Source organism: Quercus suber, unplaced genomic scaffold (genome assembly GCF_002906115.3).
Source record: "Quercus suber isolate HL8 unplaced genomic scaffold, Cork oak 2.0 scaffold_493, whole genome shotgun sequence".
NCBI lineage: Eukaryota > Viridiplantae > Streptophyta > Magnoliopsida > Fagales > Fagaceae > Quercus > Quercus suber.
Window position 1 is genome coordinate 476,015 of NW_027069942.1, and position 21,785 is coordinate 497,799.

Below are 21,785 nucleotides of genomic sequence, written 5' to 3' on the forward strand. Positions count from 1 at the left end.
AGAGAGAGAGAGAGAGAGAGAGAGAGAGAGAGAGAAAAAAAGCTCTAGTATGTTCCAAAGTTTGGAAGAAGTGGTAGGGAAAAAAGAGGAAATAAGGAAAAAATAGAAAAGAGCAAAGTTACGTGTGTGGAGGACAAAAAAGAGGGAGGAAAAAAAGAAAAGAAAAGAAAAGAAGAAATCTTAAGGATAAAAAAAAAGAAGAAAAAATAAAATAAAGAATAAGAAGTTAAAATTAAGAAATGCTATCACAATAATTTTATAATAAATTTTATATAGTAGGTTGTTATTGATTATTATTGGTAAGATATCACGTACGATTTACTATGAAAATATTGTGCAAAATATTGTGAATATAGCATTTTTAGTTAATTTTTTTTAGAATATTTTATAGTTAAAATTAAATAACCTACAACTCACTGTATCGTTACCACAAGTACTTCAGGAGATTTGTTAAAAAAAATATATATCATTAGGACAAATTTAAAAATAATAGCATGAGGAGATTTTTAAAATATGGTTTTTGGGTTTAAGAAAAAATAGTCATTAGAATTTTTTTTTTTTTTTGAGAAACAAATAGTCATTAGAAATAAATGAACATTGCAAGATGTAGTAGGGGATTTTATTAAAAAATAACCAAATCCCTCAAACTATATTATTAGTTAGGCAAGGTTTGAAACATATTTGGTTTATAGCAATTCGACTTTTTTGGAGTCGATTTTGCCCTTTGAAAATCCACTAGGAAATCGAGTGTTAGAAACTCGATTTTGGAAATCGAGTTTTAGAAACTCGATTTCCTAGTGGATTTTCAAAGGGCAAAATTGACTCCAAAAAAATCGAATTGCTATAAACTAAATATATTACAAACCTTGTCTAACTAATAATATAGTATGAAATTTATAGTTATTTTTAAAAAAAAACCCTGTAGTAGGGGATCGAAACTCTGTCAAGAGAAAGAAAGAGAGCTCTGGTATGTTCTGGAGCTTGGAAGAAGTTGGGAAAAGAGAAAGAAGGTAAAGTCTATATTTTTAGTAGTGGATCGAGTCGTCCCTGACTAAGCCCATCTAATCTACCATATTCAAACCGAACCTAAATATCTCTCTCTTATAAATAAATAAAAAAAAAAAGAAATATCTCTGTCTCTCACCTCTCATTTCCTTCGAATAACAACCGATGGTGTCTCAGTTCAGGAGAAAGCTAGATTTGTCGTACGAGATTCTCCCCTACGACGTCGTATTCGACATCCTGACTCGGCTGCCGGTGAAATCCTTAATCCGATTCAGGTGCGTTTCCAAATCATGGTACGCTACGATCACCAGCCGCATATTTATCACCAAGCACCTCAACTTCAATCTCAACCTCAAATTATCATCCCATAACAACCACAATGGTTTTCTGCTGTGTAAGTCTGACAATGAATTGACTACTTTGGTTTACAATAGCGACCGTACGCTGACTGAGGTTTCTAGGTTTCAAATCCCCTTGTGGGGTGCCAACATGGTTTACTATTGTAATGGGATTTTCTTCCTTTATAGCTATGTTAATCCTACAATTTATTTGTGGAACCCAAGCATTCAAATGTTTAAAACCATCGATGCTACGCGATTCAGACCATTCACTATGGACTATTTTGATAGCGTTGCCTTTGGATTTGCCTATCTTGCACAAATCAATGATTTCAAGATTCTCAGAATTGTGTCTTATAAAGGGTTTGATGAAGAAAAAGTACCCCCGGCTGAGGCCGAGGTTTACACATTGAGTACTGATTCGTGGAGGACTGTTGAAATATTGGTAGAGTCTGTACCCAATATTAGATATATTCTTGCTGTTCAACCTAACTCCTGTTTGTTTTTCAACGGAGCTCTGCATTTTATAGCGTGTACTTTGGGCAACAACGATAATAGTTTCATTCTGTCCTTTGATCTCAATGATGAGATATTTCGAGACATAAAACTGCCCGAGAATTACTTAGATGGATTAGGTCCAAATTCTGACCACCACGTTCACCAACTTGTGGTGTTCAAGGGATCGTTGGCTTTGATTGTTATTGGTCCAGACGACGATGTAGATGAAGATGAAGATGATGAAGAAGAAGAAGATGATGATGATGAACCAGATACTTCGAATATATGCCTCATATGGGTGATGAGAGAGTATGGTGTGGTTGAGTCTTGGACAAAAACAAATGTACTGTTTGATTGGGTTATTAAGCTCTTTGGCTGCACTAACAGTGGTGAATTTCTAGTCCAAATGTTTGACAGAAGGCTGTTTCGTTAGACACTGAGAATCTGAAAGTGAACCATCTTGGAATTCAAATTCCTTTCTGGTTGTATTACACAGCTGATCTCATGGAGAGCTTGGTTTTACTTGATCAGGTAAAAAGTCCATCTGAATATCATGATTAGTTTGTGTTAAAGATTAGTAAAGTGAAGTTTTTAGCAAACTGAAAACCTTTGTGAAGTTAATATTGACAAGTTTTTTGTGGCATGGCATCATATATGCACTTTGAGTAGTAAATGATGCTCTTACTATTTTGGTTTTTTTTAACAATCGTTAAATTGCTTTAAAATCGTAGTATTAGCTGAAAATCATGAAATTATTGATATATACTATATTGTATGATATAAGCCAGTTGGGGTAGTGAGATAGTTGATAGGTGGGCTTATTGACATAGGTAATGTATATGCTTGAATCCTCTTTAATTTTGTGTACAGAAGAAGTGAAATTCAAATTGTCTCCTGAATACCATTATTTCTTAATGCATATATACTTTTTCATGCTTTTAACAATATTAGGTTTATAAATCTAATAAATATATGCTTTTTATTTGTGTACTATCCAATGATTGTTGTTAGTATGCAGCTCTGTGCAGAGAAAATGTGCAGCAATTCAAATATCTATTTAGAACTTATTAGTCATTTGATAAGCAGTTCTAGTTTTTTATCCATTTCCAGTTAGTGCAAAAACAGCCAATTGGAAATGAATAGTCATCTTTCTAATCCTCCAATCTAGTATATATGATATTTGCAAATGCAAGTGATTGAGTTAATCTTTTCTGGCTCAGTTTCAATGTTTAAGATACTAATAATCTGATGCATTCTCTCCTTTGTAACATTTTTTTCCGGATTGAATGATTTAGTATTTTAGTTGCTTAATTTTTTATTGCTGGCTTAAGAATTTGGATGGACCTTTTTCGCCTCAAGTTTGGCTGTTTATACATCTATCAAAAAGAAAAGAGATGTAGCTGCTTATACCAACTAATGAACCTTTTGAGGTGATAGTCTTTTACGGTGTTATATGAAAGCTGCTGAAGAAATTTCCTCTTATGTTAGTTGTATTATGTAGTCCCTAACAATTGTAGACATGAAAGTGTGGAAACTGCTAAAAGTACCACCGATTTTACTACAAAAAATTTGCAAACTGAGGTGGCAATTACTGTGATTGGTACCACATCAACGTCATGATAAATAAATTTCTTAGTTTTTGTTTTTTGTTTTAACAGTTGACACATTTGTAACATTACTCTCATAATATTGTTGTGACATAGAAGACTAAATTTTTCCAACCTGAATGGAGAGTGTTCCTTAGGAGCTTATGGCTATTATTTATTTAACTTATGACTATTGTCTCAGGAGTCAGGATTGCCGTGCACATTATTGGCATGACAATGTCATTGTCAAGTGCTTATTGCTGATCAATCATAACCATATTTCATGATCATCCTAGTGACAAACAAGTTAATCAACAAGATGTCTCCAAAATTTGATCGATTAGCAAACTGTTGAATGTATCCAATCAGCCTTGGTGGTATCCTAATTTTGACCACGAGCAGGGGAAAAAATGAAAAGAAAAGAGAAAATTGCACTTACTTGTGCACTCCAACCTTATTTGCTAAAACATAAACAGTTCTTAATTGTGTGTCACATGGGTTCTCAGGATATTGTGGTGTATCTCTACTTTTAATATGTCATGTTTTAATGCTTTTTGTCTCTCTTGCAGTGCTGATATGGAACCTGAAAGAAATCCTGGAGCAGCTACTGGCACACCAAATTGCTATAGCCTCTGGTTTTTCCCAAAGTGTCAGCTTCTTCCACTAGGTACCCATCTTCTCATCTCTCCCTATATAAGTGATCCCTCCACTGCTCCAAGACGACTAGCTTCATCAAGCACGTATCCTTCTTAGACCAGTTTTATTTGCTGCACAAAGTTTACAAATCTGTGCTTCCAATTTCAAGAGCAAAGAACAGTCTTGGGAAGGGTAGAAGATGAGTTCAACAAGAAGAGCTATTGCAGCAGACAGTCGCAGTTGTGGAAGCCATGAAGGACCGGGGGATCTGTACATGAGGAAAGTTATGTACTTGAGTTGTTGGGGTCCTAATTGAAGACAGTAGTCAGCTGAATAAGGTGACCATACAAGTGAGCCTGTGAATTCTGATGGAATTTTGTTTAGTGCAGGAAGACTTCAAAATTAACACGTACAAGAGATTTTGTACATGGTTTATTGGTAGGAACTGTCAGGCTGAGCTAAGCAGGCATAGATATATGTTTGCTAAGCATATGTGCTTGTAAGAGCTAGATCAGCTTATGGTCTTTTGCCATTAGCAATTTAGCACTAGAAAAGAAGGCATGAATATTTGCTATTGGTACAAGATGTCTATGAAAGAGAAGTTACCATGAACGAAAAGCAAAGAATAAAAAGAAGATTGCAACATGCATTGAGAGTGAGCTGAATTTAGTTTTTCCACAGCCATGGTGTTTGACGGGATTTGGAGAGTAAGGAACCAACTGTGTTTGAGAGAAAAAAGATCAATATAGACCAAGTCATGACAGGTATAAGCAGCACTTTCTAGAAAGACCTGCAGTTGCTGGACCCCAGAGAAGTGAGCAAAAGTTCCTGTTAAAGGGTACCATGATGCAGCAGTTTGCTCAAACCTCTCAATCTTGGCTATGGTCACAACTCGCCAGGACTCAGAGGTGAGGTGTTAAGTGCGGAGGTAACTATTTCATACTTAGTAGACACGGAGATGGTAGAAAGTGAGGCTATGCGGAGGGCAATTGGCCTAGTAACAGCCAACAAGCATGGAATTGACCAATATAATCCCTGAAGGGGATTCGAAACTCTGCCTAGATGCGATTGTGTCCAAAGGAAAACAGGCAAGTTGGAAGATCGCGCGATTCAATCCAAGACATTCAGTTGTTAGCAATGTCTTTTGAAAGGTGCTTGTTCAACTGGATTCCAAGAGAAGCAAATGTAGCAGCTAACTAGGAGCCCGGGCTTATTCCTTTTCTCAGCTTCTTTTTTCCGGCTTATTGTTTCTGAAGCCCAGAATAGTTTTGTTTTGTAAATCTCGTATTTTGTCTTCAATGAAATTGATCTTTGTACATAAAATAATAATAATAAAATCATAGAGAGACGCATATCAGATTAAGCTTGACTGCTTGAGATTCATTACATTGCTTTACATCATTATGAGAACCTGCTATTCGTACTAAGCTAATAGCACACGGGGGCTTTACACAAATACTAGAATAATTCTGTGTTTGACAATTATAATAACTCACGCGCAGCAAGTATACATTAACTTGAGCTTCTATATATTAGCATTTTAGCATATAGTTGGTCCGTTGCTCCTACCATATTACTTTCGGGAGCACTAGAAATTCTAGTATTTGAAAACTGTTGAATGCATCATTGATAACCTTTTCGACCGAGGCTAAATTAATTAATTATTAAATCATATCCTGCAATTGAATGAGTTTTGGCTCATAAAATAGTTTTCCCTCCTCACAAGAATGGGTGACAGACTGACAGGCAAGATTTTCGTTTTAAGTAACAAACTAAACTTTGAGATTTCCAAATGTAATAAATTAAACATTAGACCATTAAAGGGTAGCAATTTTTTTTTCTTTTGCTGAATAAACATCATTTCTTTTTAGAAACAATAGTTTTCCCTCACCCATCTCTTTTAAGAAATAATAGCTGGGGGACAAGAGATGGGAACAGCCCTAGATCGATTCCATAAAGCAGCCTAGTGGGCTAAGAGATGGGCGTGAGAATTGCCCTCTCTTTTAACAAAAGAAAAAGATACATCATCAAAAAGATTTACACAATAAATAATATCTTTAAGGTGTAGCAATTAATGTTGGTAAGTTATTTTTGGCAAATCAAAGTAAGGGTATTCTATTACATGGCTCAAACACTAACTCAATTAATTCAATATTCATATCAAAACCCATAAACCCTAACGCAGCTCATTTATTAAGTGCGCATGGCCGGTTTAATACAAATTGAGGCCTAAGGCTAAAACTTTAAATGTGGCTTTTTAAATATCACTTAAATTTATTTTTCAACAATTTAATTAATGACAATGGGGTGTGTATATCTATGTATGTATGTATGTATGTATGTCCATTGTTCTCATGTTTTAATATAACTAACTCAAATGAGCAATGCTAAGAGTCTTACAAATTTTATTGCATGGGTTTTACAAACTAACTTGTATCATTTCCAAAATAAATTGATTCAAACATTAATTTATTATATTGTTTAAGAGGCACCAATCATATTCCTGCCACATCAAATTGTACATTTTTTTAAGTAAAACTCCAGTATTCTCATTCACTTAACGGTGATTTGGTTGGAATAACATTTATCTAATTTTTCTTTTATTTGGGAAAAATCTACTACAAATTTTAAAACCAAAATCTAAAAAATTGATGTGGAAAAGAATATAATTGATGGCACTTCAACAACTACAAGAAAATATATAAGTATTTGAATCACTTATTGTACTTAGTGACACAACAATTTATAAGACCTATATAATAAAATTACGAATATTGCTAACATCACTTAATTTTGTTTAGCCTTAGAAGTGAAGAAAAAAAAATGTATAACTCACATTTTTTAAAAAAAAAAATTAAAAAATAAAATATCACTTATTCACCGCTTTTGGAGTCTTTCTTTAATAAAAAAAAAAAAAAAAAATCACTTGTAAGCACAATGATGTGATAAAACCTAAGTTACACTCTTAATAAATAATTCTTGTTAGATTGACAAAAACACAAGTCATTTCAATTTGCTTAATAAATATGTTGCATTAAGTTGATACAAATATGACCCATTCCAACGCATATAAAGAATATGACAAAAATGGTGAACATATTTTATTTATTTGTAAGCATATCAAAAATATATTAATTATAAACAATTAAATACTGCACAAATCAATGTCATAATAACACTAATTAAATTACTAATAGCATATTTGAGGGGACACAGACCCAATTATGTCTAACGGGCCTAAGCTTGTAAGCCGAAGGCCGAATGAAAAATGCCCTATAAAGAGAGCCTAATCAATTCGAGTAGAGTGGGCCCAACCTTGAAGAACCCTGGAGACATGTAAGGGACCGAGGAGGAAAGTGATAAAGGCATGATTACCAAGGACCTTTATAAGAAAACAGAGTATATTTGTGCAATGAGTCTAGAGAGAAAGAGAGAGAAATGGAGAATCAAGAATGAGAAAATCAGAGATATTTCATTAATTAATCAACAATGAATTACAAGATGTTTATATAGCAAAATCAGAAAATAAAATAACTAACTCTAAAACTAATTCCAAAATATGCGGAACAACTAACTACCATTGATCATCTCATCACACCACAGTACACGTGTCCATATACACTAACCAACTAATCTAAGTATAAAACTACAAGTCGTATCAAGATGCAATAGTCGTTTAGTGTAATATCATTTCTTCCACAAATATTCTGTTTCAGCACATGCTCTATTTCAGCACTCTGCCTCTCTGCCTGATCTGATAACTCATCTTGAAATGCTTCTATCTATCCTCTCACCATCTCAATTCTGATATTCCCCCTCAAGATGAGAATCTGGACTGTTGCTTGCATCTGCCCCTTTATCACTTAAGCTTTTGCATTCCCCCATTGGATGAGAAGTTGAGTTGTGAATATTCATGATATTCATTTTACTCAATAAGTATCTCAGCTGTGAGCTGTTGAGAGCCTTAGTAAGTAAATTTGTCAGTTGTGTGTGTGTAGGAGTAAAGAACAATCTAACCACATTATCTTGTACCTTATCTCTGACAACATGACAGTCAACCTCTATGTGTTTGGTTCGCTCATGGAATACAGGATTTTCTCCAATATAAATGGCTGCTTGATTGTCACGAAATAAAAGAGCAGGTTGAGGATGATGAATCTCCAAATCCTTCAACAATGCTAGCAGCCAAGTTAACTCACACACTGTCACAGCCATAGCTCTATATTCTGCCTCAGCCGAAGATCTAGAAACTATAGATTGTTTCTTAGACTTCCAAGAGATTAAAGAATCACCCAAAAATATACAATACCCTATGGTTGATCTTCTAGTGTCTATGCAAGATGCCCAATCAGCATCTGTATAGGCTTTCAAATGGAAATCTGAAGATGCAGACAAGAAAATTCCTTGACCTGGACATCCTTTTATGTACTGTAAAACTTTGTAAGCTGCATCCAAATGAGGCTTCCTGGGCTTGGACATGAACTAACTCAGCTTGTGAACCGGATATGCTATATCTGGTCTAGTGATGGTTAGATATAACAATCTTCCCACTAACCTTCTGTAGATTCCAGGATCCGGTAACAATGTACCTTGAAGTTTGCTCAACTTCAAATTTTGTTCCATTGGTATTTTACTAGGCTTACATGCTGACATTCCTGCATCTTTTAAAATCTCTAAAGCATATTTTCTTTGACATATACTAATTCCTTTATCTGATCTAGCTATTTCAAGACCAAGAAAATACTTCAAACCTCCAAGGTCTTTAAGTTTGAAATGTTGATCTAAAGAAACCTTGAGTGTTTCAACTTCTTAAACCTTGTTGCTAGCTATGAGTATATCATCAACATAAACTACTAAAGCAATGAAAGAATTATTAAACTTTCTTGTAAACAAAGAGTAATCAGCCTTTGACTGCTGAAAACCAAGCTTCTTAAGAACTGAACAGAATTTTGCATTCCATTGTCTTGAGGCCTGTTTAAGTCCATATAGAGACTTATTTAATTTGCAAACAACATTCCCCCCTTTGCTGTGAAAGCCTTGAGAGAGTTGCATATAAACTTCCTCATGTAAGTCCCCATTTAAGAAAGCATTGTTGACATCTAATTGGACTAAATGCCAACCTTTCACAGCAGATATGGCAAGAAGAGTCTTAACAGAAGTTAACTTTGCAACTGGTGAGAATGTATCAGTAAAATCCAAACCCTCTTGCTAAGTGAACCCCTTTGCAACTAGTCTTGCTTTATATCTCTCCACAGACCCATCTGCCTTGTATTTTACTCTATAGACCCATTTGCATCCAATAGCCTTTTTGTTGGAAGGTAAGGAGTAAGAGTCCAAGTATGATTTGAAACCAAGGCTGCAATCTCAGCATTCATGGCCTCTTTCCATTTAGGATCCTTGATAGCCTCATGAAAGAATCTTGGTTCAGGAATAGAGGTGATAAGAGAGCAAAAATGGGCATATGAAGGAGATAAAAGGGAAGAATCAATGTAATTAGAAAGTGGATATTTAGCTCCTGGGGTAATGGTGGAAGTACCTGACTTGTTGTTGAGTGAAGTGGACTGTGAAAGCTTTGTTGAAGTAATAGTGCTGCACTTATAGTCTTGCAAGTATGTAGGTGCTTTGGAAGGTCTAGAGGATCTTCTCAATGAAGGAATGAAAGCATGTGGATCAAAAAAAAAAAACAGGTTCTGCAGAATTGGGATTGGCAGAATCTGATAAGGTAGATTCTGGTACTGTAGAATTTGGTGGAATAGATTCTGGTATTGCAAAATCAGAAGTAAGAGGGAGAATAGGATTTAAAACTTGGTTAGAGACCGGATTAGGATGACAAGTGGAAGAAGGAGGGTCTGAGGAAGAAACAATGGGATCAAGGAACATGGTATCAACTGGAATAGTCACATTAGGACAAATATAAGGAAAAGAAAAAGATGATTGAGGTGAAGTGACAAAAGAAATAAAGGGAAATACACTTTCATAGAATGAAACATCCCTTGAAATGAGTATCTGCCTTGTGACCAAATTTAACAATTTGTAACCTTTGACACCAAAAGGGTAACCAAGAAAGATACAAGGAATGGATCTAGGAGCAAACTTAGACCTATTGTGAGCAAGTGTAGATGCAAAACAAAGACAACCAAACACTTTTAAATGATGATAAGAGGGAGTTTTGCAATAAAGTTTTTCAAAAGGAGTTTTATTGTCCAAAGCAGTACTAGGCAGCCTATTAAGGATATAAACAGCTATCAAAACACAATCCCCCCAATAGCAAAGTGGTATATTTGACTGAAATCTTAATGCTCTAGCAATGTTTAAAATATCTTGATGCTTTCTCTCCACAACTGAATTTTGTTGTGGAGTGGCAACACATGAGTTTTGATGGATAATACCATGGGCAGCATAAAAGTCTTTGAGAAAAAATTCATAAGCATTGTCAGTTCTAATTACTTTGATATTGGTTTGAAATTGAGTAAAGATCATTTTGTAAAATGAAATTAACAAAGGCCTAGTTTCTGCTTTGGATTTCATGAGGTAAACCCATGTGGACCTTGTAGTATCATCTACAATTGTAAGAAAATATTTAAAACCATCATGAGTTGCTTTAGCAAAAGGTCCCCATACATCACAATGTATCAAATCAAAAGTATGCTCAGACATATGTTTAGAATTAGGAAATGGTAGTCTTTTAAGTTTTGCAATAGGACAAACAACACAATCTTTATTGGAATAAGAAGAGGATACATCTGATACACAAAGGGGAAGCTTGGCATCAGATACATGTCCTAATCTAAGATGCCATAAGTAAGGCTTATTGACATTAAAAGTGTTGGAAACAGAATGAGCAAAAGACTTGAAAACTGACTCTAGAACAGAAGTGGCTTTTGAAGCATACTTGCAATTCTCTGAAGTTTGCAGCGGGTATAAGCTGTTGTGAAGCTTACCCAATCCAATCACTCTCCAACAGGTAAGGTCCTGTATGAAGCAATAGTTTGAGAGAAAAACCAAGCAACAGGATAAAGATTTGGTTAATTTGCTCACTGAAATCAAATTAAAGGAAAAGGTTGGGACACAAATCACATTTTCAAGAATCAAAGTTGGAGTAAGTTGAACCGTGCCTATGTGTGTGACAAGATCCTTTTCACCATTAGGCAAATGGACAAAAGAAGATATTGAACTAGTTATATTGGTGAACAAAGATATGGAATGAATGATGTGATCAGTAGCTCCTATGTCAAGAACCCAAGTTTCTGCATTATGGGCATTTTTGTTTGAAGGATTTTCAGCAAAAACTGAATTCTTCAAATTAAGGCTAACAGAATCCTAGAAAGAGGCACAAGAAATACCTGAGAGAGCTGAATTGGCTACATGAATAGCATCTTGAGTGTTGGAAGAAGATGCATGGGAACTTAGCATTGATAATAATTGTTGGCATTGTTCAGGTGTGAAGGGAAAAGAACCTGATTGTGATGCACCCTCGGACTGACCAACCTCACCATCAAAAGTTACTTGATTTGCAACATGAACCTTGCCTTTTTGCTTGTAGCCTGGTGGAAATCCCACTAGTTTGTAACATTTTTCCATGAAGTGACCAACTCTGCCACAGTGGCTGCACACGGGTCTGCCCTTGCCTTTGTTCTTCCAACCTTGATTGAACCCTTGAGTTTTGACTGCAAGAGCTGTTGAATTAACTGACACAGCACCACCATTGAAACCTAAAGCCTTCTGCCTTTCTTCTTGTATCACTAAAGAGAAGGCTTTGTCAATTGAAGGACTTGGCTCCATCATTAGGATCTGAGTCCTGACTTGGGAGAAAGCTTCATTTAAGCCATTGAGAAATTGCATCAATGTATCTTGATGATTGAAGAATGTGATTTTATCATTCACTCCGCAGACACACTACCATAAGAACAAGATGGTAAAGGCTTGAGATTGAGTAATTGATCCCAAGAAGCTTGAAGATTAGTGAAATAGGTAGTCACTGTTGCATCTCCTTGCATAATTGTTGAGATCATTTTCTGAAGCTGTGAAATCCATGGACCATTGGCTTGGGAGAAACGGTTTCTGAGTGAATTCCAAACCTCCATTGCAGTGTTTCTGTAGATTACACTTGCAGTGATATGAGGCGAAACAGAATTCAAGATCCATGAAGAAATCATGGAATTGTTCTTCGACCAAGCAACCTTCTCTAGAGGCATGACAGCCATGGAAGCTGTGATGGATCCATCCACAAAACCTAGCTTGCTTTTTGCATCTAATGCCATAAGCATAGCCCTAGCCCAATTAGGATAATTGTCCTCAGTTAAGAGCTGAGTAACTAGAATCGCACCTGGTGATTCTCCATGGTGCAAAAAGAAAGGGCTTCTCAGATCCTCCATTGGAGTAAGCTCACGATGAGCAGTAGATTAAGAAGTAGAAGATGAAGAGTTTTGATCTTGATTCGCCATTGATGAAAGCACGAGGCTCTGATACCATGTAAGAAAACAGAGTATATTTGTGCAATGAGTCTAGAGAGAAAGAGAGAGAAATGGAGAATCAAGAATGAGAAAATCTGAGATATTTCATTAATTAATCAACAATGAATTACAAGATGTTTATATAGCAGAATCAGAAAATAAAATAACTAACTTTAAAACTAATCCCAAAATATGTGGAACAACTAACTACCATTGATCATCTCATCACACCACAGTACACGTGTCCATATACACTAACCAACTAATCCAAGTATAAAACTACAAGTCGTATCAAGATGCAATAGTCGTTTAGTGTAATATCATTTCTTCCACAAATATTCTGTTTCAGCATATGCTATGTTTCAGCAACCTTAAAATGAACCATCTAAGGGCCAACCACTCCTCGACGAATATTTGAGGATCCCTTTATCCTTGGCTACATTTCAAGAACCCTCCCAGCTTCAAGAAGGTAGACAAATGACTGTATGGATTGAAGAACAAATAAGTCCAGAGGCCTAAAGAAGAAAGCATCTAAGTTAAGCAATCATTCCCTCCACATTAAATGCAATCCACCCACTAGCATTAATGCATTTATTGTTGAATGAACATCAAAACAATGCCCATCACCTTGTCTTCCACTCCTTTTTACGTCAAAAGAAGGGGGGAGTAGAAGATGAGACAAGCATCTTCCCAATGTGATATCCACCCTATAGGTGGACGGTAGGAAAGGAATCTTATATGTTTAAATAAGGACAAATCACCCAATTAGCAAAGGGATCTGGAATTCTTCAAAAAGAAAAGTTTTAAGTGCTAAGTGTAAAAATCAAGTGAGTATAAGAAGTTGTAGTAATCATATCCATCCTTGAGAGTTTCGAGGACATATTTATCAATTAGATATTAACTACTTTCATCATTTCTATTGTGTATTCATTCTCAACCCTTTTGGAGTTGTCTTTTGCCTGATTAAATTCTTGACCCACATTTACTAAATTACTTGTGACGGTTATTTAAGCAATTATTCTTAAAAGATATTTTTTGACCAAAAAGTTTTTATTTTACTCAATGGTGTTCCACCAAGATTTAGAAATACAGTAGTCTATGAAAGATAAACTAAAATGAAAATTTTCTATATTTTGGTAAACATTAAAATTCATTTAGCTACTCAATTCTATATTTAACAATAATATTTGAGTTACATAAAAATGACATTTATTTGTATATGCTAAATGAGTTCATGTCAAGACTAGTAATTTTATCTTGATGGAACAAGTTCATTTTCGATTGATTGTGAGTCAAACAGGTCAAGACAGAATTGACTAATTTATTAATTGAGTCAAAATAGGTCAACTCACTTTGAAACATTTCCATTTATATAAACACTAACCCACAACAAAGCAAGTTAAGCTCATGCCATGTTTGCGAGTTGTTTTTGAGTATTTTCACACTTAATTAAGATTTAATTTGTTCCTAAAAAATAAATAAATTTGGTTGAATGATGGGAGAAGTAACTAGAGTTCAACCAATTATTTTGAACTTCTAATATTGTACTTTTATTTTACAAGTAAGTTTTAGGTACACTATTTAGGTACTGTTTTTTAAATTTTATTTTTAAAATTTTGCTATGTGAATTCTTTTTTATTAAAATAAAAATATATTTTTTTAGTAAAGTAGTCACATACCTAAATTTTAAAATAAAAACCTAAAAACCATTTACTAAATTATTGTACTTAAATTTTGTTATTTAGTAATAGACAAATTGGGTGTGTCCCACTAATTAGGCAAACAATCCCTCTGTTAATTAAGCCTTGTGTCATCATCTCAGGCAGCTTAACTATCATTAGTTTACTTCTTACTTTTTTTTTTCTCTCTCTCTTCCTCTTACTGTAACGCATTCCCTTTCTAATCATCATCATCGATGATGTCTAAGCTCAGGAATTTGTCATCGGAGCGTCTCCCACACGACGTCGTGATCGACATCCTGACTCGGCTGCCAGTGAAATCCTTAATCAGATTCAGGTGCGTTTCTAAATCTTGGTACTCTACAATCACAGACCCCATTTTCATTACCAAACACTTGAACCTCAACAAATCATCATCATCCTATAACAATCATAATGGTTTTCTTCTATATACCGATCACAAACAACTGTATACGGCTGCTTGCAATGACGATCCCACATTGACATTGACTGAGGTTTGTAGGTTTCAAATCCCTTTTCCTGTAGATATGGTTGACTATTGTAATGGCATGTTCTTGATTTTTGGAAATTGTGATACTTTAATATATTTATGGAACCCAAGCATTCAAAAGTTTAAGATGCTTACGATTGCCGCTGGTCGCAATGGCTACAGTCTTGGACTTGCCTATCATTGTCAAAACAATGACTTCAAGATTCTCAAAATTGTCCTAAATTCAATTTTTTGCAATAACAAAGGTCCGCGGTTTGACGCCAAGGTTTACTCATTGAGTACGGATTTGTGGAGAAGGATTGAATTTTCGGTGGAGTCGATACCCAATGTTGGATCTATTTTAGAAATACAATATGAACCCTTTTTATTTTTTAATGGAGCTCTACATATTATGGCATATACTTGGGGTGAAAACAACACTAACAATTTCATTTTGTCCTTTGATGTCAATGATGAAATATTCCGAGAGATAAGACTGCCAGAGAATTACTTAGATAGATTTATTTTTGCCTATCAGGCAGTTCACCGACTTGTGGTGTTCAAGGGATCATTGGCTCTAATTGTTTTTGGTCCTCCTGTATTTGATTATGAAGATGGCGATGTTTTAGATAAATGCGACATATGGGTGATGGGACAGTATGGTGTGGTTGAGTCTTGGACAAAAAAAACTGTAGGACTCAAGCGGATGAAGAATTTCTTTGGCTGCACTGAAAGTGGTCAACTTCTAATTATAAAGCCTCCGGGAAGGATGGTTTCGTATGACCCTGAAAGTCTATATGAGAACAATATTGGAATTTCAAGTCCTAACTGGATGGCCTACACAACTGATCTTATGGAAAGCCTGGTTTTACTTGATCACAAATAAATGCCATCCAAATGTGAAGATAAACCAATGAAGTAAATGATGCTCTATTTTATGTTTTATTTTGCTTTTCCTTATTGTAATATTAAATCAATGAAGCCATCATTATGTTCTTTTTATCTTCTATTGTAGTACACATGAAAGTAATGTGGTAATCCTAGTAGATTTTTCATTTTTGTGGTCATTCTAACACATGGCAATGTCACAGTGAAAATTATATGTTTTTTAGCCCAGATAACCTTGTTTCACTTGTCCTATCATAATAAATATTGGACTGGTTATCAAGTTTATAATTGAAATTGGTTTTACTTGTAAATTATTGGTACTTGGTGGTACCCTTGATTTTGATTTTTGTCAACTCACCTTGTTGGATATCATGCTTTGATTTCTAGGCAACAAAATAATATTTTCTATAAACTATGAATTTGTTGTGCAAGCTCAATTGATTGTCCCCAGCCCCCTTCTGTATTTTGTTTCCCTTCTTATTGATTTATCTGTAGATTTATATGAATAGAAGAATAAACTTTTGGAATTAGGTCTCATGTTTAATTATTAAAGTTTTTAATAATGAATCAATTGCATAAGCCTGGTTTATCGACTTGTTTTGGACGTTAGGGAAAATCATCAAGATTTTGGCTGGCTCCTTTTCTTTTTAAATCGATTTTTCATCTTTTTGTTGTCCTACCACTAAATGCATTTTTTTTTCCCAACATCTATGTATGCTTAAAAACGTTGTTTGTTAAGCTGCAGATTGCACATCAACCTAGCATATATGCCCTAGACACTCTAGGTGTATTGGTTCCAACTATCTTTGGCATAGAGACAAGACTGATACTAGCTCTTGCAGATACAACACTAATGCAAATTATTTCTCCAGTTTTATTTATTTATTTTTTATTTTATTTTTTATATTATGAGATTTCTTTATAATTTGTATAGTACACGTGAATCTACACACTTGTATACACACAGTAAATCATGCATGCTTTTTAAGCATAAGGTATGCTAATCACTTGTATACACACAGTAAATCATGCATGCTTTTTAAGTATAAGGTATGCTAATCCTGCTTGTAAGTTGGCTGTTGTAAATAGACAGAAAAAAGCTATTGATATCTCCAACTACTACTACTATTAAGAGAAGCATAACCTGACCTACCTTGAGTCAATTCAGTCACCACAAGACAACTAATTTCAGCCTAGGTTGGGTTGGGTGAGGGCTAAAAATTTCACACGTTGAGCTGTGCTGGTTAGGGATGAGACTTACATGCTCTTGTTTACCTCCAACAAGCTCAGGTTGCCCAAGTTGCAGCTTCTAAAATTGAGCTTGGCATCTTGAGATTTTATGAAGTATATGTATGTGTGTGTACTGATCAATAAAAATAGTATATATGTGTGTGTAAACCAGCCCAGGTTGCTCAAGTTGCAGCCTCTATTTTCAGCTTGCATCTCAAAATTTCATCAGTCTATCTATTACATATATTAAACAGAGCGTAGAGCCCAGGAAAAGTGTTTTGGTTCAATGGAATTTCGGAAAGCCAAAACGGTGCATATTGCCTAATTGGTTTTGTGAGAAAAAAATTGCCCAGGAGAAGGGCTGCACCAATATGATAAGAGACTTGCAGTGTTCAAGGAATTGCTGGCTTTATTTATCTTCAGTGATTTGATAAATTAACATGAGGGAGTATGGTTTTGTTGAGTCTTGGACTAAAAAAATTGTACCTCTGGCTGCTGTTAGTGAGCTAAATATCTTAGGCTTACTCCAAAGGAAAATGAGAATGAACTTCTGCAATCTGTACGGGATGCATAGAGTTGATTCATTGGTCCTAAGCATTAAGTCAAATTAATATTTTAAATAGCAGGCTTTTAATTTTTGCTCACACATTTAATTGCTTATGCATTTTTTTATTGACAGAGACAATTTATATGCTTGAATCCTCTTTAATTTTGTATACAGCAGAAGTGCAAGTCAAATTTTCTCCAGAACACTATGATTTCTCAACGCATGTATACATACATTTTCATGTTTTTGACATTTTTAGGTCTATTAATTAAAGAAAGTGGATGCTTTGTTTAATTTGCTTACCATCCAATGATGGTTGATGGTTTGTGGCTTTGTGTAGAGAAAATGTGCAGCAATTCAAATATCTATTTAGAACTTATTAGTCATTTGATAAGCAGTTCTAATTTTTGATCCATTAGCACATATGAAATTTGCAAATGCAAGTGATTGAGTCAATGTTTTCTGGCTCAGTTTCAATTGTTAAGATACTGATGCATTATCTCCTTTGTAACATTTTTGCCGGATTGAAGGATTTAGTATTTTAGTTTACTTAATTCTTTTTTGGTGGATTAAGAATTTATAGACCTTTTTCACCTCAAGCACGGCTGCTTATATGCCTATCAAAAAAAAAAAAAAAAAAAAAAGGACACAGGCTGCCTATACTAACTAATGAACCTCTTGTGTTGGTAATCTTTTATGGTGTCATTTGAAAGCTGTTGAAGAATTTTCTCATATGCAAGCTATGTTATGTTGTCCTTTACTACAATGGTTGAAATTAAAGTATGAAAATTGCTAGAAGTATCATCAATTTTACTAATAAAAAGTTTGCAAACTGAGGTAGCAATTAATGTGATTGGAACCACATCAACATCATGATAATTAAATTTCCTAATTGCTATAATTTTTGTTTTATGTTTTAAAAGTTGACACATTTTGTATCATTACTCTTATAGTATTGCTGTGAAATTGAAGACTAAATTTATCCAACCAGAAGGGAGAGGGTTCCTTAGGAGCTTATTATGGCTAATATTTATTCAACTTATGACTATTGTCTTGGGATTTCCATCCACATTATTTGACATGGCAATGTCATTGTCAAGTGCTTGTTGCTTATCAAGCGTAATCGTATTTCGTTTTTGTCCTAGTGACGACCATGCTAATCAACAAGATGTCTCCAAAATAAATAATATTTGATATTTGTTTGAGATGCATATGGGTGATTCATTGGTCCTACCTTGATGGCATTTGGCTTTGGAAATTAGTAAAAACTAGAAATTTGATTTATTTGCAAACTGTTGAATTTATTATTGATATTCATCTTTTCCAATCAGTCATGACAGGTCTAAGCAGTGCTTTTCTTGAGCTACCTGCAGTCGCAGCCCAAAGCCCTATTACGTGGCAATTATTGTTGCAACATCCTTAGATACTTACTAATAGTCTAATTTGCAGTTCCTTAATTACTAAATAATGCAACAGAATGCAAGACAAGCACTTGTTCTACCTGTACTTGTATCATGGTTTTCTTAAAGGTGGTGTCATTTGCTTAACTATTCTCTGCCATTCTCTCCATCCTATGAAGTCCATATTCAACCATCTAAGTTCGTTACCATAAGGAACATGGATGCGTAGTCTATATTGTAGTTTTTCCTTGGTCAGTTTATGTATTATAGACATTGGTGTTCTTTCAAGTAATATGTTCACAGGTTCAATGCTGCACCTTTTCCAATGCAAAATAAAAGGTATATGTTCTACATGAGTGCTGGAACTGTATTTTTTTCTTTTTTAGAATACTAAGTATTTTTAACACACATACAGGAATAGAGGATAAGGTCTCAAAGAAATTTATAGTGATGTATATCTAAATGGACCTAACTCTTGGATACACAGTACAAGCTTAAATTCAACTATTTGTTGACTCAGTTTCATTTCTCATTTACTTTATTAAATTTCGTCTGCAGGGCTGTGACATCCTGGTAGTTTTGTCTTGAATCATCAGTCTCCTTACTCTTGCAATAAGTGCTGCGGCATTTTCATTCTATAGGGATTACATTACTCAAAGAGCTAGGAGGTGTATCATGCTAGCCTTTTGTATCTCCCTGTATTTATGTATGAGTTCCTATATTAGCGGCTCCCTGATAACCAATAATGTATCAAACAAAGAAGACAACTCAATTGAGCCTTCATTTTGTTCGAAAACTCTAGTTGAAGACGGTGAAAACATTAAGGTTATGTTTGGTAACAATTTTTGTTTTCTATTTTCAAAATTTTGATTTTGGGAATATAAAAAAAAAGTAGGGCTGTGACATTCTGGTAGTTTTGTCTTGAATCATCAGTCTCCTTACTCTTACAATAAGTGTTGCGGCATTTTCATTCTATAGGGATTACATTACACAAAGAGCTAGGAGGTGTATCATGCTAGCCTTTTGTATCTCCCTATATTTATGTATGAGTTCCTATTTCAGCGGCTCCCTGATAACCAATAATGTATCAAACAAAGAAGACAACTCAATTGAGCCTTCATTTTGTTCGAAAACTCTAGTTGAAGACGGTGAAAACATTAAGGTTATGTTTGGTAACAATTTTTGTTTTTTGTTTTCAAAATTTTGATTTTGGGAATATAAAAAAAAAATTTATTTTTGAAATAAAAAATATGTTTGGTTAGTTGAAATTTAAAAAAAAAAAAATTGAAAAAAAAAAATACTAAAATATGTTATTATTAGGGTTTGAACTCTAATTCTGACTCCTTAAAAGAGATAGATTCATTAACTTAAATGTGTATTTTCATTAACTTTTGAAAAATAGAAACTAAAAACAGCATTTTGCATGTTTTCAGTTTCCTTTACAAATTGAGTTTTAAGAACATTTATGGTTTTTTGGATTGTTAAACAAGTTTTTTAATCTCAAAAATAGAAAATTATTTTTGGAAATAGAAAATAAGGGGAAAAAACAGTTACCAAACATACCCTAAAATTTGAGCAACTATTTTTTTTTTTGTTGAAATAAAATGTGAAAACCAAGTGTTTGATGTTGATTTGTGTGGTACAATCTTCAACCTTTTTCTTTTCTTTTCTCTCCAAAGTTGGAGGGTGCAAACATTGATTGAAAATAATAAGGATTTTTTTTAATTGAAAAATAATGAGGATATTGGTTTAAGACTTAGACCCAAAAAAGATAAAAATAAAAGGGGAGATTAGAGAGAATGCAATGGACTCCCGAACTAGGGATGGCAAAAATGTCATGGATTGCTTGACTTGCTCGGCCTTGTTTGAGTTTCTTCCACTTTGAACTTTGAAGACACTTAACTATCTCTTTCTGAACACACTCACTCATAAGTCAAGCAATTCTCATTTTCCTTTCCATTAAAAATAAAAGTAAGCAAAAAACAAAAACAAAAGTCACCTTATACTTTCACTCTTTCCTAGTTGACCTCTAGAATGTGTGTGCAACATGCCCATGACTCGACTCCTACTCCATCTTATTGCCATCCTTGCCCATCTGGTGAAATATCATATCATATCATATCTCTGTCTACATTTGCCATTGAAAAGTCCCAAACAACCACATTTGGAAAAATGACTATAAAAAACACAATTAAAAAAGCAAGTCATCATAGTGATTTATCTCTTTCGCATTGCATGATGGTGAAGTGGGTCGAGTCCACCAAACTAATTGGTCCATAACTTGAATAGCCCACTGACAATCCGGGGAGTCCCATTAATCAGACAAACAATCCTTTTAAGCCTAGTGTTATTGAAGAGCCCAAACATATAGGTCTGTTGGTTCCAGCATTCAGATATTGGGCTCTCATCTTAGGTAGCTATGCTAAAAGCTTGCATGTGAGCTCATCCAAAAATTTCCGTTTATTTTATTATAAGAATTTATTTTTTCTATTTCACATATTCACTTTTTAAAACATTTTATATTAAATTATTTATTTTACACTATATTTTATTAAAATATCAATTTTAATTGCTTTTCTTTCTTCACTCACAACCTCTAGCAAAAACACACACACACACACACACACACCACAACAACAACAACAACAACAACAACAACAACTATTATTATCCACTCTCTTCTTTCATTATTGAGATAGGTAAAAAAAGAATTAAAAAACTAAATTAAATGCAAAATGAGTAGTGTCAATGTAAATTTATATGATTTAGAGCATTTGCATAAGCTTGTGCAAAAATTATTATCTATTTTAGAATATGAACTTTTTAAAAAAAAATTTATTTTATATACTTACTTTTCAAAATACTCTGGATCAAATTATCTATTTTACATTATATTTTATTAAAATATCAATTTTTTTATATTTTTTAATTGTATTTATTTCTTTACACACAATAATCGTCGTCAATTCTCTTCCTTTATTCTCGAGATACGTAAAGAAAGAATAGTTTCAATATAAATTTATACTGTTTAGAGC

The 21,785-nt window shown here is 34.1% G+C and overlaps 3 protein-coding genes across 4 annotated transcripts; 2 read left to right on the top strand and 1 right to left on the bottom strand.

The window, feature by feature from the left end:
• The first annotated feature begins 931 nt into the window (after positions 1–931).
• LOC112005433 (F-box protein At3g07870) lies at positions 932–5,433 on the top strand. 2 transcript variants are annotated; one of them, XM_065763142.1, is made up of 2 exons: positions 932–2,372; positions 3,630–3,990. In XM_065763142.1, the coding sequence occupies exon 1, from the start codon at positions 1,171–1,173 to the stop codon at positions 2,272–2,274; it is 1,104 nt and encodes a 367-aa protein (XP_065619214.1). In that variant the 5' UTR covers positions 932–1,170; the 3' UTR covers positions 2,275–2,372; positions 3,630–3,990. The 2 variants fall into 2 exon arrangements, with proteins under 2 accessions (XP_065619214.1, XP_065619213.1); XM_065763141.1 differs by lacking the exon at positions 3,630–3,990 and adding an exon at positions 3,997–5,433 and having other exon boundaries at positions 933–2,372.
• Positions 5,434–11,943: 6,510 nt separating this feature from the next.
• Positions 11,944–12,438, bottom strand: LOC112038546 (uncharacterized). The gene has a single exon (XM_024071365.1). It carries the CDS (start codon positions 12,436–12,438, stop codon positions 11,944–11,946), a length of 495 nt encoding a protein of 164 aa, XP_023927133.1.
• A 1,996-nt stretch (positions 12,439–14,434) lies between these two features.
• LOC136063160 (F-box/kelch-repeat protein At3g06240-like) lies at positions 14,435–15,571 on the top strand. Its single transcript, XM_065763137.1, has one exon. The coding sequence runs from the start codon at positions 14,435–14,437 to the stop codon at positions 15,569–15,571; it is 1,137 nt and encodes a 378-aa protein (XP_065619209.1).
• Positions 15,572–21,785: the final 6,214 nt, after the last annotated feature.

Excerpts from the sequence above, each read along its gene's own strand:
- LOC112005433 (XM_065763142.1), top strand. The coding sequence starts at position 1,171 with ATGGTGTCTCAGTTCAGGAGAAAGCTAGATTTGTCGTACGAGATTCTC.
- LOC112038546 (XM_024071365.1), bottom strand. The coding sequence starts at position 12,438 with ATGGAGGATCTGAGAAGCCCTTTCTTTTTGCACCATGGAGAATCACCA.
- LOC136063160 (XM_065763137.1), top strand. The coding sequence starts at position 14,435 with ATGTCTAAGCTCAGGAATTTGTCATCGGAGCGTCTCCCACACGACGTC.